The sequence below is a fragment of the Callithrix jacchus genome, chromosome 7, assembly GCF_049354715.1.
Source record: "Callithrix jacchus isolate 240 chromosome 7, calJac240_pri, whole genome shotgun sequence".
Lineage (NCBI taxonomy): Eukaryota > Metazoa > Chordata > Mammalia > Primates > Cebidae > Callithrix > Callithrix jacchus.
The window spans coordinates 75,959,067-75,974,796 of NC_133508.1; the positions used below are offsets into that span (position 1 = coordinate 75,959,067).

The 15,730-nt window shown below is 37.8% G+C and overlaps 1 protein-coding gene across 16 annotated transcripts in view; it reads left to right on the forward strand.

The window, feature by feature from the left end:
* Positions 1 to 15,730, forward strand: part of MACF1 (microtubule actin crosslinking factor 1) — a 319,804-nt gene that overhangs the window by 249,911 nt on the left and 54,163 nt on the right. For 15 of the 16 annotated variants that reach the window (XM_078331310.1, XM_078331314.1, XM_078331308.1 and 12 more), the window contains 8 exons: positions 5,188 to 5,349; positions 6,583 to 6,753; positions 7,589 to 7,755; positions 11,035 to 11,194; positions 11,537 to 11,860; positions 12,792 to 12,876; positions 13,371 to 13,612; positions 14,264 to 14,470. In XM_078331310.1, coding sequence (XP_078187436.1) covers positions 5,188 to 5,349; positions 6,583 to 6,753; positions 7,589 to 7,755; positions 11,035 to 11,194; positions 11,537 to 11,860; positions 12,792 to 12,876; positions 13,371 to 13,612; positions 14,264 to 14,470 — 1,518 coding nt within the window. The remainder of the gene's footprint in view (positions 1 to 5,187; positions 5,350 to 6,582; positions 6,754 to 7,588; positions 7,756 to 11,034; positions 11,195 to 11,536; positions 11,861 to 12,791; positions 12,877 to 13,370; positions 13,613 to 14,263; positions 14,471 to 15,730) is intronic. The other variant, XM_054259177.2, reaches the window with a different exon arrangement.

Here is a 15,730-nt window from a genome sequence, read left to right on the forward strand (position 1 = left end):
ATTTAGAATGAACTGAGGTCTTCTATGTTTGTATGTATATGTACAAATGCAGACATGTATACATGGTTAAAATAGATAAAAACTTTCTAATAGCCAATAACAACAGAGTTTGGTAGAAGCAAAATGCCAAAAACTTGTTTGCTTTTTCTCTAGTGGGATCTGAAGCCCACGAGAGCAATCTCTGGTTATATAAACTCCCTGCTTATTTATAGACTTCTTCCGTTTTAATCCGAGTCACTGGTTCAAAGGAAGAAAAAAACCTTTTGCATAAAATAAGTGTTCTGTAAAATTAAAATTTGCCAAGGGAGTCTGTTTAAGCAGAAATTGGGGAGCACCACAATCCCAGTTCAGTGTTTGAATGCTCTGCTGAGTAGCAGAACCTTCATTGGTTTTTTAGCTTTCCCTAACACCGTTTCTATACAAGCGTTCATTCATTCACAGAATAAAATTTTTATTTTGAGAGTCTTGCTCTGTTGCCCAGGCTTGAGTGCAGTGGCACGATCTTGGCTCGCTGCAACCTCTGCCTCCCGGTTTCAAGTGATTCTCCTGCCTCAGCCTCCCGAGTAGTTGGGATTATAGGCATGTGCCACCACACCTGGCTAATTTTTAAAACATATTTTTAGTAGAGACAGGGTTTCACCCTGTTGTTGGCCAGGCTGGTTGTGAACTCGTGACCTCAGATGATATGCCCACCTCGGCCTCCTAAAGTGTTGTGATTATAGACATGAGCCACCGTGCCTGGCCTAAATAAATATTATGAGTACCTACTCTGTACAGTAAGTAGAATTGGCATGGTCCTTGCACTTGTGGGACTTTTACTGAGTGGGGAAGGCAGATATTAAGAAAACCACACACAAATAAATATAAAATAATACATAGTTAGAAATTTTGGCAAATACTTTGAATAAAAAGGTATCAATGGATTTGAAGACAACTGGGTGGATTGAAGATATGTTTTGGAGGTAAAAACAAGAGCTGATTATGGCTTTTGTGTTGGGGGTGAGAGTTATCAAGGGTGACATTTAGGTTCTCGTTTGTACAGTGGAGTAGATGTGTAAATTATTGATTTAAGGAATAGCAGATTTGGGAGTAAGGGAAAGTGGAAGAAGATAGTTTCATCTTTGAACTGTTAGGCTTGAGATGCCTGTGATTCATTTTTTGCATGGAGATACCAAGAAAGCAGTTGAGGCCAGGCGTAGTGGCTCATGCCTCTAATTCCAGCACTTTGGGAGGCCAAGGTGGGTGGATCACAAGGTCAGGAGTTTGAGACCAGCCTGGTCAACGTGGTGAAACCCTGTCTCTACTAAAATAGAAAAAATTAGCCAGGTTTGGTGGTGCGCACCTGTAGTCCCAGCTACTTGGGAGGCTGAGGCAGGAGAATCACTTGAACCCAAGTGGCAGACATTGTAGTGAGCCGAGATCATGACACTGCACTCCAGCCTGGTGACAGAGTGAGACTCCGTCCCCTCCCCCAACAACAAAAAAAGAAAAGAAAAAAGAAAGCAGTTAGACATATAGGTTTGAAACTCAGAAGAGGGAGATAGAGGTTTGAAACTCAGAAGAGAGACATAATGAGAGTCATACGCATTTGTTTTGGTTAGTATTTAAACCCATAGAAATTGATGGAATTGCCTAGAAAGAGTATAGAAGGAGAAGAGAGTCCAGGACTGACACCTTCCCTCACTCGCACCCCCAAGACTTCATGAAACATTTAGAGGTCTAGAAGAGGAGAAAGAGAACAAAGGACAACAGAAAAGAATGAGTCAGGATAAAACTGGAAAAATGCAATAACAAGGTTGGATGCTGTGGCTCACACCTGTAATCTCAGCACTTTGGAAGTCTGAAGTAGGCAAATCACCTGAGGTCAAGAGTTCAAGACCAGCCCGGCCAACATGGTGAAACCCTGTCTCTACCAAAAAGTAGAAAAATTAGCCAGGTATGGTGGTGCATGTCTGTAGTCCCAGCTACTTGGGAGGCTGAGGTAGGAGAATCACTTGAACCTGGGAGGCAGAGGTTACAGTGAGCTGAGGTTGTGTGTCTGCATTCCAGCCTGGACAACAGTGTGAGACCCTGTCTAAAAAAAAAATAAAATGCAGTAACAAAGATAAAAGTGTTTTAAGGAGTTCTTTGGGAAATTTTTTATTTTATATCCTAGTTGCATATTACAACCTTGCAACAGTTTTTACTAGTGTACTTCTTTGGAAAATGTCTGCCAGTGCTGCTTAGTTAATAATATGGCACAGTCCTGTTTCACTAACAGTATGTGAAATACTACAGAGTAGGAATTTTAGTGTATCTAAAAGCTCTCGTTTTTGCGAAACAGCTTTATTTGGGAGTGACGGATGGAAGCAGGTGTTTTCAAATTTATGTTCTTTAACGTTCTGTTCACTTATATTCAAAATAAATCTATAATAATATTAGAAGGGCTTTCATATATTTTTCAACTTATGAGAAATGATAAAAATACTCATTGTCCCTGTCAACTTAATTCATAGTGTGAAGGTGAGAAATGAAGGACTAGCTAATGCTTCTATAGGAAATGTCTGTAAACAAAGTAAATCCAAAATTTTAAAGTAGCAGCAGCTCTTATTAGAGGTTGAACATTCAAAATCCAAAATGCTCCTAAATCTGAAACTTTCTGAATGCTGACATGACGCTCAAAAGAAGTGCTCATTGGAGCATTTCAGATTTTCAGATTTGGGATGCTCAACCAGTAAGTATTTAATGCAGATATTCAAAAATTTGAGTAAATCTGAATTTAGAAACACTTCTGACCCCAAGCATTTTAGATAAGGGATATTCAACCTGTGTATGAAAGAGATTATTGAACTATTTAAATATAAATATAACTTTACCTTCCTTTTTTTTTTAAGAGAGAGTGTGTGTGTGTGAGAGAGAGAGAGAGAGAGAGATGGAATTTCGCTCTTGTTGCCCAGGTTGGAGTGCAGTGGTGCAATCTGGGTTGATTGAAATCTCCACCTCCCAGGTTCAAGCGATTCTCATGCCTCAGTCCTGTAGCTGGGGCTACAGGAGTGTGCCACCATGCCCATCTAAGTGTGTGTGTGTGTGTGTGTGTGTGTGTGTGTGTGTATTTTTAGTATTGATGAGGTTTTACCATGTTGCCCAGGCTGGTCTTGAGCTCCCGAGCTCAGGCACTCTGCTTGTTTCAACCTCCCAAAGTGCTAGAATTGTAGGCATGAGCCACTGTGCCTAGCCTGTTTTACTTTTCTGTATAATTTATAGTGCTATCCAGTAGAACTTGCTGCCAAGATGGAGATGCTCTCTATCTATGGTCCAGTATAGTAACCACTGGCCACATGTGGCTTTCACCATGTGAAATGTGGTTAGTGGGTCTGAGGAACTGGATTTTAAGTTTAATTTAAATGTCAATAGCTATATGTAGCTGCTGGCTGTCATGTTGGAAAGCACAGAAAGAATTTAAATGTCAGTTGCAGTGTGATATAGGATTTGGTTATTGAGTAAAAGGGGGCCCTTTAATGTGGACTTGACATCTTCCCTACAAACCTTGGCTTTCTGCCTTCTTTGACTTTTCATTCCGTCAGCTTTACCACCAGCATTTTATTGTACCAAAAGCAACTTTAAACTTGGGAGGTTTTCCCGCCTCTGAACTGATTTTTCTTCAGCAGAAACATCTTTAATACTACAAAATGGAATTATAGCAGTTGTTTTTTTGGGAACCGTATTGTTGGGAAATAGTCATTTTAGCCGAACTGCTTTGTAATGTTGCCTAAGAAAATATGGTATAAATTATAGTAAAAAATGAAGTACACACATAATTACTTTAATAACCTTCCTTTTTCAGTGTTCCCTGGGACTTTCCCTTCCTGGTACTCTTAGCCAGCCATAGACCATTCTTTGTAGAATCGGTTTCCTAATCCTAGTGTGATCTGTGGTCTCATATTGACCAAATGGGTCTTATTCAAACTTATAATTTTCTTTTATATTTATTTTTGTCCTTTTCCATTTTCTGTCATCCTCTGTCCTTACTTGAATCATCTGGCTCATGGAAGAAAAAGCAAGGGAAATAAATCCAGGCTAGTGAAATATGGCTTGTTCTGTCCCTCTGATAACTGAGAGAAACCTGATCTTAGGAGCAAGTATTTATTTCATTATTTTCCTTCATACTCTTAATGTGACAGAAGTACCATTCTCTTCTGACCCTTTTTGTTTCCTTTTAGAGGTGTCTAAATCATAATGGAGTATAACTGTAGTAGAGCTAAGTATGCACATTGCTTGTTATACCTGTTCACATTGTTTTAGAATTCTGTTGCTCCATGGTAAACATGGATAATACAGTATCATTTTTGAGCAGTTTTTTAAACGTAAATCTGTATCTTATTCAGAGTGTGTGTCTGAAGTTATTAAGGACATTTCCCAACATTACTGGGCCATTTCCCTTCGTAATCAGAGGAATTCTGTTTCAAGATTATTGCTGTGTGTGGGCTGTGGCCCTCGATTAGAAAGAAGTTAAATGGCCACAAGGGAATTAAGCTAAGAGGTTGGCATTTTTCACACTGTTAATATGTTTTGACTAATTGAGTTATTAGTCCTAGTCAGAAAAGAGCTTTTATTATTATCAGTGGTCAGTTAAGGCTATTCCCCAAGGTATATTTCATCTTAAATACTAGTCATTTGGTATCATTCTTTCCTTTTAGGATTCATATACATTGCACTTACTTGTACACCATTTTGAGGTTGATGCTTTTCTGTTCTCCATGGCTTTTTGCATTAAAAATTAAACAACAGATTTTAAAAAAGAACAAAGAAAAGAGTTGTTGGGTTAAAGACCTAAGTAGTGCTATGACTCTGTAATTACATGTCCTTAGGAGGATGTATATTGAAATACAAAACACATGTTTTGTTTTGTTTTGTTTTTTTCTTTAGAGAGACAGGGTTTCACCATGTTGGTCAGGCTGGTCTTGAACTCCTGACTTTAGGTGATCTGCCTGCCTCAGCCTCCCAAAGTGCTGGGATTACAGGCGTGAGCCACTGCGCCCAGCCTACCACATGTTGTCTTGATGGTTTACATGCATATGGCTGTTCTTTCTCTTTATTCCTGCTCATCTTTCATTAAGTCATAAATGCTCCAAGAATAACCAGTCTGTGTGTGGTACAGTGGGTCTAACAGCCATTATATTAAATCTTCTTTGGCTTGCAATTATCTAGATGTTTCAGAAAGAACAAGTGGATCCTCTTCAAATGAAATTGCAGCAGGTGAATGGACTTGGCCAGGGATTAATTCAGAGTGCAGGAAAAGACTGTGATGTGCAGGGTTTAGAACATGACATGGAAGAGATCAATGCTCGTTGGAATACATTGAATAAAAAGGTGAGTGACAAGCAGGTAACAAGTGTACTGGAAACAGAGGGCATAGAAAAGATAGATCTGCAGGCTGGGAGTAGTGGTTCATGTCTCTAATCCCAGCAATTTGGGATGCTGAGGCAGGAGGATCATGAGGTCAAGAGATCAAGACTATCCTGGCCAACATGGTGAAACCCCATTTCTACTAAAAATACAAAAATTACCTGGGCATGGTGGCCTGTGCCTGTAGTCCCAACTACTTCGGAGACTGAGGCAGGAGATCACTTGAACATAGGAGGCGGCGGTTGCAGTGAGCTGAGATCATGCCACTGCACTCCAGCCTGGGTGACAGAGTAAGACTCCCATCTCAAAAAAAAAAAAAAAAAGTTAGCAAACAGATGCTGGTGAAGCTGCAGAGGAAAGGGAATACTTAGACATTGTTGATGGGAATGTAAGTTAGTTCTGCCCCTGAGGAAAGCAGATTGGAGATTTCTCAAAGAACTTAAAACAGAACTACCATTCAGCCTAGCAGTCCCATTGCTGGGAATATATATCTGCACCTCTCCTCTTCCCCTGCTCCACAAAGAGAAATAGTTCTACCAAAAAGACACATACACATATGTGCTTATTGCAACACTATACACCATAGAAAAGACATGGAATTAGCCAGATGCCCATCAACAGTGGATTGGATAAAGAAAATGTGGTACATATACACCGTGGAATACTATGCAACCTTGAAAAAGAAGAAAATTATGTCCTTTAAAGCAACGTGGATGCAGCTGGATAGAGGACATTACTCTAAGCAAATTAATGCAGGAACTGAAAACCAAATACTGCATGTTCTAATTTATAATTAGGAGCTAAACATTGGGTATTCATGGACATAAAAATGGCAACTGTAGACACTGGGGGCTATTAGGGGGGAAGGAAGGGAGGGGGACAAGAGTAGGGTTGATAAACTAACTGTAGGGTACTGTGCTCACTACCAGGCTGATGGGATGCTTTGTATCGCAAACCTTGGCTTCGTGCAATATATCTATGTAACAAACCTGTACATGTAACCCCTCAATCTAAAGTAAAAGTTGAAATTATATTAAAAAGGGAAAAAGAAAAGATACATCTGAATCTGAGATTTCCCGAAACCTGAATGGAAATAAAAATTTAGCAGTTGCAATCTATGGTTACTAAAAGGGGTCAGTAGTAATTTGAAAACTACTTTCTCTTTTCTCATAATGAACCTACATGTCCATGATACAGGTCGCACAAAGAATCGCACAGCTGCAGGAGGCTCTGTTGCATTGTGGGAAGTTTCAAGATGCCTTGGAGCCGTTGCTCAGCTGGTTGGCAGATACCGAGGAGCTCATAGCCAATCAGAAACCTCCATCTGCTGAGTATAAAGTGGTGAAAGCACAGATCCAAGAACAGAAGGTAAGTGAGAATGTTGGGACAGTGAACTGTAACAGCCATAGGGAGTGGTAGACAACACATTTGCTTATAGTTTAAGAAGGAATTTGGGAGTTTTAGTAGAATCCTAACCTACTTTGTGTGATCCTGAGAGGAAAGGTGGAAATTGATTTTATTTATCTTACTTAAATCTGCTAGTTTACTGTGGCATATAGTAGGCTGTATAATTTTACCTGTTTATGTATCCTAGTTCAGTGTTCATCCACAATTTTATGTTAGGAGGGTTTTGGTGTTTTCAGGGTCAGTAGTATTCTAGATAGTGTTGTATATCATTTACAAAGTTTTATCTATATTTTTTTGTTGGTTTAATTTCTATTTTAGTACAATTTTCTTTTTTTAAAAAAAATTTATCCCAAAGGAAATTTTATTTTTTTCTCAGCTTTATTGTTGTATAGTTGACAAATAAAAATTGTAAATATTTATGATATACAGTGTCATGTTTTGATACAGTATACATTGTGAAATGTTTACCGTAGTCAAAATAATTTAATATATTCATCACCTCAAATGTTAATCATTTTTTAGGGCATTTTCTCTTGGTTCAAAGGAAGTTCCCTGTTAGTCACATAATGACAATCACTGGTCCATTTAACAATTTTAAGTGTGTGAAAAGTATGTGAGTGGTGAGAACTGTGCTATATCTCGTTTTTGCTTCAAGGATGAAAAAAAAAATTTTTACTCAATGAAGCTCAGAATTTGGTGGGTTGGTTTCTTTTGTTTTTTTGTTTTTCTTCCTAGTTCAGATTTTAAAATGATCTGTGTTACCACTTTTCATTGTCTTTAAACATATATATAATAGTTGCTCCAACGGCTCCTAGATGATCGAAAGGCCACAGTAGACATGCTTCAAGCAGAAGGAGGCAGAATAGCCCAGTCAGCAGAGGTGGCTGACAGAGAGAAAATCACTGGACAGCTAGAGAGTCTTGAAAGCAGATGGACTGAACTACTCAGTAAAGCAGCAGCCAGGTAAGCCCAAAGGAATTTTGAGGAGTGGGTCAGAGGTTTGTTTTGTTGTTTTTTGACTTATTATTATCACTGAAGTGCTCTGTAAGTTCTTCTATGATTCATATAGATTTTTGGAAGGTGTTTAATGGCTTTTATTTGAAACGGGATAAGATTTTAGAGATGATCCTCATAACCAGAATCACACTCAGGAAATGATATCCAGCATCCTCATAAATATTTGAGAGCTGGAAAACTCATTCCTCTGTGTGGTGGTTCTGCTGTAGTATAATCATAATTCCAAACAACAGACACAGACTCCTACAGTTCAGCCAAGTTACTTTCTGAGTTTTTGAAACAGATTTTTCTCCCCTTATATTTATAAATAATGCTTTTGATACTAGGAATTGAAATGTGTCATATTTCTCTTCTTGGCTTATTCTAATAGATTTTTTTTTGCCTTTAGGAGCTAGTCTGTGGTTCTGTTAAATTTCTGGGAATTCAGGAGATGCATGAACTTTCCTCAATAAATGGTCAAAAAAACAGGCAACAAATCTTCCTCCTCCAAGGAAACATTTCCTTTCTCTTTCCATAGCTATAAGTAACCCTGTAACTTGAGCTGACATCACATAGATGTCTTTACTTTTATACAGTCCCCAGTTTTAAAATTAAATACCAGCTAATGAGAAATCAATCAGAGAGTCAATCATTCTTATTGTATCCTTTATGTTTCCTAGGTAGCCTATGGCAGTCTTCATATAATTCCTTTTTCAGTCTTTTTACATCCACTTGCCCATGACTTGCTTATTCCTTACCTGAGTTGCAAAGTATGGCGTATTATTTGCAAAGTATGGCGTATATACGCCAAATAATAATTTCCACCATATTAATGGAGGAAACAAAATGGAAAGAGTTTAACTTACTTGTATTTCCACATTTTATACTGCTTATTTTCTTTTCTCTTTGTCCATTTCCAGTAATGGTACCATTAGCTTTCCAGTTTCCTAGGCTTAAAACCTCAACCCTATTTTTACCCTTTTTAAAAATTTTTCCTTTGTGCCCCACATCTATCAGCATGTTAAATTCTGTCTGTTTTACTTTACAGTTCCTGTCCATCTGTTTCTCTAATTCCCACTCTCCCCTCAGTTCATGACTTACAAGTTCTCACTAGGTCTATTGAGATAGCTTCTTCAGTAGTCACTGTAGTCTATCACTTACCCTCTGGCCTTCCTCTTCCCATCCCCCAGCTGCAGGTGAACCTTTCTGAAATAAGCCTCTAATCATATCTTTTCAAGCTCAGAGACATTTAATTGACTCCGTGTTAAAATACAACCTTCAGCTTATGAGGCTGACTCACCGCCTGCCATGCTAAAAAGGTGCTTAAAATAAAATCAAAACCCTTTAACACACCATTCAAAACCCTCCTATTTGATCCTAACCCACCTTTCTTAGTTTCCACTATTATTCTTCTCACTCCTTATATTATAGCTAAAGTAAGCTATATTCTGTTCTTTACTGTCTTCTGACAATTTCCTAACCATGTGTTTTATTTTATGGTGTTATAATACATCTTTCATGAAATGCTTTTGTCCATTTCTCTTCTATATAACTTTCCTGTATTCCCCAAGCAAGGAGTAATTTTGTCTGCCATAATTCTTTATCTGTACCTTGTATTATGATCATTATTTTACGTACTTACCTCCCTGGTCCATAGACTCCTTAAAGTCATGTTTTGCTTATCTAATGCATATTTTCATGACTCCTTCCTTCTGCCTTACTTGTTTCCATCCTCATAGCCTAATACAGTTTCTGGGCCAATATTTTGAACAGAAACAAATACCAAGAGTAGATATTTGATGCTTCTGAATTACTTTTAGCTCTTCTCCCTAAAAATACCTTAAATCTTATTACAATGAATTCTTTCAAATTTTCAGATTCTAAAATTAAATAAGAAAGACATAAAAATAAGAGGCAATTTTTAAAAAATGAAATTCTGGTTTAATAATTTTGAATATATGTTTTACTTGCATTAATTGAAGATACATTTTGAAGGCTGGCATAAACAAACTAGGAGAGAAAGTTTTATACTTAGATTGCCACTTAAAAATATATTTTTCTTTATATTCAAACATAATTGAATTTCTTATAACCAAAATGCCACATCTTTTTATTTAAACCACTTCTTATTAAAATAATTTTTTCGGGCATAACTAGCATAGGGCCTGGCGTAAATTAGGTATTGAGTAAAGGTTTGCTGAACTTAGTGCATCATATACTCCCAGGCCTCTTCAAATGCCATATTTTTTAGTCTGTTTTTAGTAATTCAAAGACAACATTATGATCTTTCATTGTTAATCTATGTGCTAATAGAGTTCTGTGGTTGTTTTCTTGTCTGTTCCTTGTCAGGCTGTCTCCAATATCCAGACTTCCTCTCCCCAGTGTAATTTGCTGCTTTTATTTTATAGAGTAAATCAAACCACAGGTACTTTGAAAAGTACATCTCTTAGCACCTCTATGGTCTCAAAGACAATCATGTATCCAAGGAAAAACCAAGCTTAGTATGAATGTTATATTAAACAAGAGTTAAGATTCCAAGTGAGCTGTGAAGTCCATTTTTGTTTGTTTTTGTTTTTGTTTGGCTGCTTTCTGTGTTGGCAAATCCAGCCAGTATGAGGGTTTTTTTGTTTGTTTCTTTTTTGTTTTTTTTGCCTTAAATCTGTATTCAAAGTTAGGTTTTGGGGCTTGAAATGACCACTCAGAAGCCTGACTGGATTTGAGGGATTTGGGAAGAGAGTTCTAGTTCATAGGCAATATACTGTCTTTACTCTTCAAATATTCTCTTTACTCACAAATGAATGTAGTAGTGACACAGAGAGAGAATGAAAACAGATGACTTTCTGACTCCTTTAAACCTTATTTTAGTCACATGTTCAGGTGATATACATGCTACATTCTGTTTTGATTTGTGTCAATATGGTATAAGGAGAACATTAGAAGATTTGATTCTACTGTTGCTACTCAACCGGGTGATTGGACAAATCTTTCTGTGAGCCTTCTGTGTCAACTTTCTCTTTTATAACAGGGGGATAATTATTCTGTCCACCTTACAAGGTTATGACGGAATGAGAATAAGTTAATTGTGTGAAGTCCTTTAAAACATAGAAATGCTACATAATATATGTTCTGTTTACTACTGGTATTTAAACTGTGCCTGGTAAAGACTATTCTTTTACTGAGTATAGTACTATTATCAGTCTTAATGTGACTTTTTGCCTGAACAGCTTGTTCTATATATTTGTATAGGCAAAAACAGCTGGAAGACATCCTGGTTCTGGCCAAACAGTTCCATGAGACAGCTGAGCCTATTTCTGATTTCTTATCGGTCACAGAGAAAAAGCTTGCTAACTCAGAACCTGTTGGCACTCAGACTGCCAAAATACAGCAGCAGATCATTCGGCACAAGGTAGGAAGTGGTTACAGTAAATGAAAACAGAAAACTGGAATTAGAAATCCTAGAAATGAGAAAACTGTCTGCAGCATTCTAGAAGATATTTGTTTTGTGGGTTTAACTTAAAATATGGTCAGATTATTAATTGGAAATGTCACATTCTTGAAATACAAATGAAATGGACTGATAGGCTACCATTGGAATAAACAGCTTTTGTTCCCAATTTTTGTATTATTTTTGTCCTTCAATAGGTGAATTTTATAATTGTTCAATTTGTTGTATCATTTGCTATTCATTTTGTGTTTAGTTTTCATTTATTTTGTTTCTGTTATTCATTTTTTCCATCTGGATTTCCAGGCTCTGGAAGAAGACATAGAAAACCATGCAACAGATGTGCATCAGGCAGTCAAAATTGGGCAGTCCCTCTCCTCCCTGACATCTGCAGAGCAGGGTGTGCTGTCTGAAAAGATAGACTCATTGCAGGCCCGATACAGGGAGATTCAAGACCGCTGTTGTCGGAAGGCAGCCCTGCTTGACCAAGCTCTGGCTAATGCTAGGCTATTTGGGGAGGATGAGGTGGAGGTGCTCAACTGGCTGGCTGAGGTTGAGGACAAGCTCAGTTCAGTGTTCGTAAAGGATTTCAAACAGGATGTCCTGCACAAACAGCATGCTGACCACCTGGTATTCATGTTTCCATTTTTATTGGTTATGTTACTCAGTTATTTATTTTGATTCATGTCCCTCTTCGTTTCTTTTCTTTTTTTTCATCATTGCAAACACTTCAACTTTATTTTATACACAAGTGCATAGTTTGCGGACTTGATGCTGATTGCTAATCTGTTTTTGGATGAGTCCATGGAAATATTTATATTTAACAAATTGAATCAATAATTCTAGAAGATGGTACAGGGTATAGTCAGGGCCCATCTGAACTCCATCTTATGATTTACATCATTAGATGATGGGTCAGTAAGATTCTATTTGAGCAGTTTATGAAAGAGAATGTAGTGCCCAGGATTTTATCATACAGTTAGAACTTTTAGGATATTTCTGGATTTGCTCAAATTCCAGGGATTCTGTGTCATCTTACTAGAAAGAAGAGTTTGCCTTTTTCATTTCATTTTTTAGAAATCTGTTTGGGAGTAGTAAAAATAGGCAAAGTAATTTTTCTGATAGTCTGATTCTTTCGCTTCATTAGCTTTAAATATGAAGAGAGTTTTTAACCTAGATTCTGATTTAAGTCAATCTGTTCTTACTGAATTTCTTCTCGAACTTTCTGTTTATTCCTTATTTTGGACACAGTAGACAATTTTGCTGAATTTCACTTCTGCCTTTCTTGGGTTCAGGTTTGGTACCAATAGATGGATAAAGCTGATGTAATTCTAAAATTTTTCTCATCCAGCACATAGGAAAGCTTGCCTATAGGTATTTGATTTAATTATTTTGAATAGTCAATGGGCTAACCAAAGAGAAAATAAGGGGATCAAATATCTGATATTTAAATTAAACTAGGGTTAATCTCTTTACTTTAAATTTGGTCTCTTAAAGGTCTCACATTTTGTTTTCGTTGTAGTACCATAGTTTTGGTATTAATGATAATCCTTTCTTTCAGGCTTTAAATGAAGAAATTGTTAATAGAAAGAAGAATGTAGATCAAGCTATTAAAAATGGTCAGGCTCTTCTAAAACAAACCACAGGTACTTTGAAAAGTGTGTCTCTTAGCACCTCTATGGTCTCAATGACAATCATGTATCCAAGGAAAGAAGTTCCCTGCATTAGCCTCTTCTATACGTATATATGAGAAGCTTAATATTCACTGATTATATTCCTTGCTCTGTGCTCCAAAAGGTTGTTGCCTGCTAAATCTTTTGAAAACTAAAAAGTTATCTCACATCCGATTATAGATAATGATTCCTCCTCTCCTTCAGTATCCTGAATGCCAGCATCCACTGAAAGGTGCTGGGAACATCTAGAAATACTTGAAGCCGAACTCAGATTTTAATAATTCAGAAGTGGCTTCTTTTATCAAGTGGAAAGTTTATTTCCATTTACCCTTAGTATGGGATAGGTAAAATCATTGCCACAGAGAGAGCATCTGTGAAATTAAAGCTCTGATTTGAAGAAAAGGGGCTCAGAGACTCCTCATTCATAGATCTCTTAAATATGAGTAATTGTGTGCTATCTTCCACAGGTGAGGAGGTGTTACTTATCCAGGAGAAACTAGATGGAATAAAGACTCGTTATGCAGACATCACAGTTACTAGCTCCAAGGCCCTCAGAACTTTAGAGCAAGCCCGGCAACTGGCCACCAAGTTCCAGTCTACTTACGAGGAACTGACTGGGTGGCTGAGGGAGGTGGAGGAGGAGCTGGCAGCCAATGGAGGACAGTCACCCACAGGGGAGCAGATACCCCAGTTTCAGCAAAGACAGAAGGTGAGCTGTCATTTTAGTATAAAAGGAAAAAAGACTTCCTCTTTGTCAGAATCCTTAAGTGTTATCAACCATTACCTTAAATATAAAGTAAAAATGTGTGCCCTCCCTTTCTTGTTTACTCCTGGACAGTAAGATTTGACATAAAGACATATATGTTACATACGTGTTGTATGAAGAAGAAGCTGAGTCTCAAATCCCTAAAAAGTTTGCTTTGTAATGTTTTATAACTTACATCTGTTATTTATTTTCTAAGAATGTGTCATGGTTTTATATGATCTCTCTGCAAGATCTAGTGTAGTTCTAGATGCATAGAAATATTATATAAGTACTCCTTAGGTTAAATACTGAGCCTTTGGTTAAAGCATTATTTATCATTTCTGTTGAAGTAAGGAGATGAAGGAAGTATTAGTTTTTAACCCAGAGATAGTCTGGCTCAAAAAGTCTTAACAGGCCATTCTAAGCAAGCAACAGTGAAGTCTAAAGTCAGGCTTCAGAATGATTGAAAAATCTGAGATGAGAAAAAAATAACTGAAGGAAGGAGGTCAGAGTCCTGCTGGGATGTGTGGTGGAGACAGCACTTTCCACCCAGCACAGCTGCTGATGTGCTTTATTTAGCAAGGTATGGCCTGAAAACTCTTTTTCCCTCCTTAGGAATTAAAGAAGGAGGTCATGGAGCACAGGCTGGTGTTGGACACAGTGAATGAGGTGAGCCGTGCTCTCTTAGAGCTGGTGCCCTGGAGAGCCAGAGAAGGGCTGGATAAACTTGTGTCTGATGCTAACGAGCAGTACAAACTAGTCAGTGACACTATTGGACAAAGGGTGGATGAAATTGATGCTGCTATTCAGAGATCACAACAGGTAATGTTTATAACACCTCTGCATTTATATTTTAGACAATATTGAAGTGTGAGATACAATACTATGACCCACATAAATACAGACTCAGAAATAAGAATGAGCTTAAGCTAAATCTGGTGGAATAAATATGTTTTGTTGATGGGAAATGATTGGGTAGAAGTTTGTGAGGATGGATCCAGTTTTGACCAAAATACTTGACCCCTTTTAGTAGAGAAGTACTTTGAGAAGAATCTACATGAGGCCTTTTCTTAGTTAATGCCCTGCTAAGAAGGCCGATGGTGATGGGAGTAGTAGATAATACCTAGATTCAAAAGTTCCAAATGATCACAATCTTAGTTTGACATAATTAACTCTCTTAGCATTAGATAGAAGAGGGGAAAGAATCAAGAACTATAATTACTATGAAATATGCAAACCAAAATAGCAGAGCTATCTAAAATAGAACCTTCTGAGTAAACACAGGTGTCGTATTTCCCTTGATCTTTTTTCCTTCCTGCTTTCTGGAAAAAAAGGTCATTTGTTCTTTCGTGTAGCTGGATACACACCTTTTAATGTGCCATAGTACAAAAAATAAATTAATATAACGCTTTAAGATCATAGTGATAATTGTATGCTTTTTGAACCACACAGCAGTTTGCTCCAAGTGCAAGTATATTCCCAATGTGTCTTTAGCGTTATCCCTAATCTTGGCAAGGTATTTCAATATGAAACTTACTGTGCTTTGGGAGAAGCTTATTTTAAATATAAGTGTATACTGGCAAAGTTGAAGAGGAATAGATAAAAGATTGGGGAGGTCAGGCACTGGAGATTGGCCTCACACCTGTAGTTCCAGCACTTTAGGAGGCTGAGGCAGGAGAATCCTTGAGGCGCCAAGGGTTCAAGACCAGCCTGGGCAATGTAATGAGACACCATCTCTACAGAAATATTAAAAAATTGGCCAAGTGTGATGGCATGTGCCTATATAGTCCTAGCTATTAGGGAGGCTGAAGTGGCAGGATCACTTGAGCCAAGGAGTTAGAAGCTGCAGTGAGCTATGATTGTGCCACTGCACTCCAGCCTGGGCAACAGAATAAGACTCTGTCTCTGAGGGGAAGGATGGGGGGAAGATCGGGGAGCCCTCATGAAACAACAGTCATGTAGAACATGTTTTTGGTTTTCGTTATTACATAAAGCATTTAAAAATCTGTTGTTAGGCAGGGCACGGTGGCTCATGCCTATAATCCCAGCACTTTGGGCAGCTAAGGAGGGCAGATCATGAGG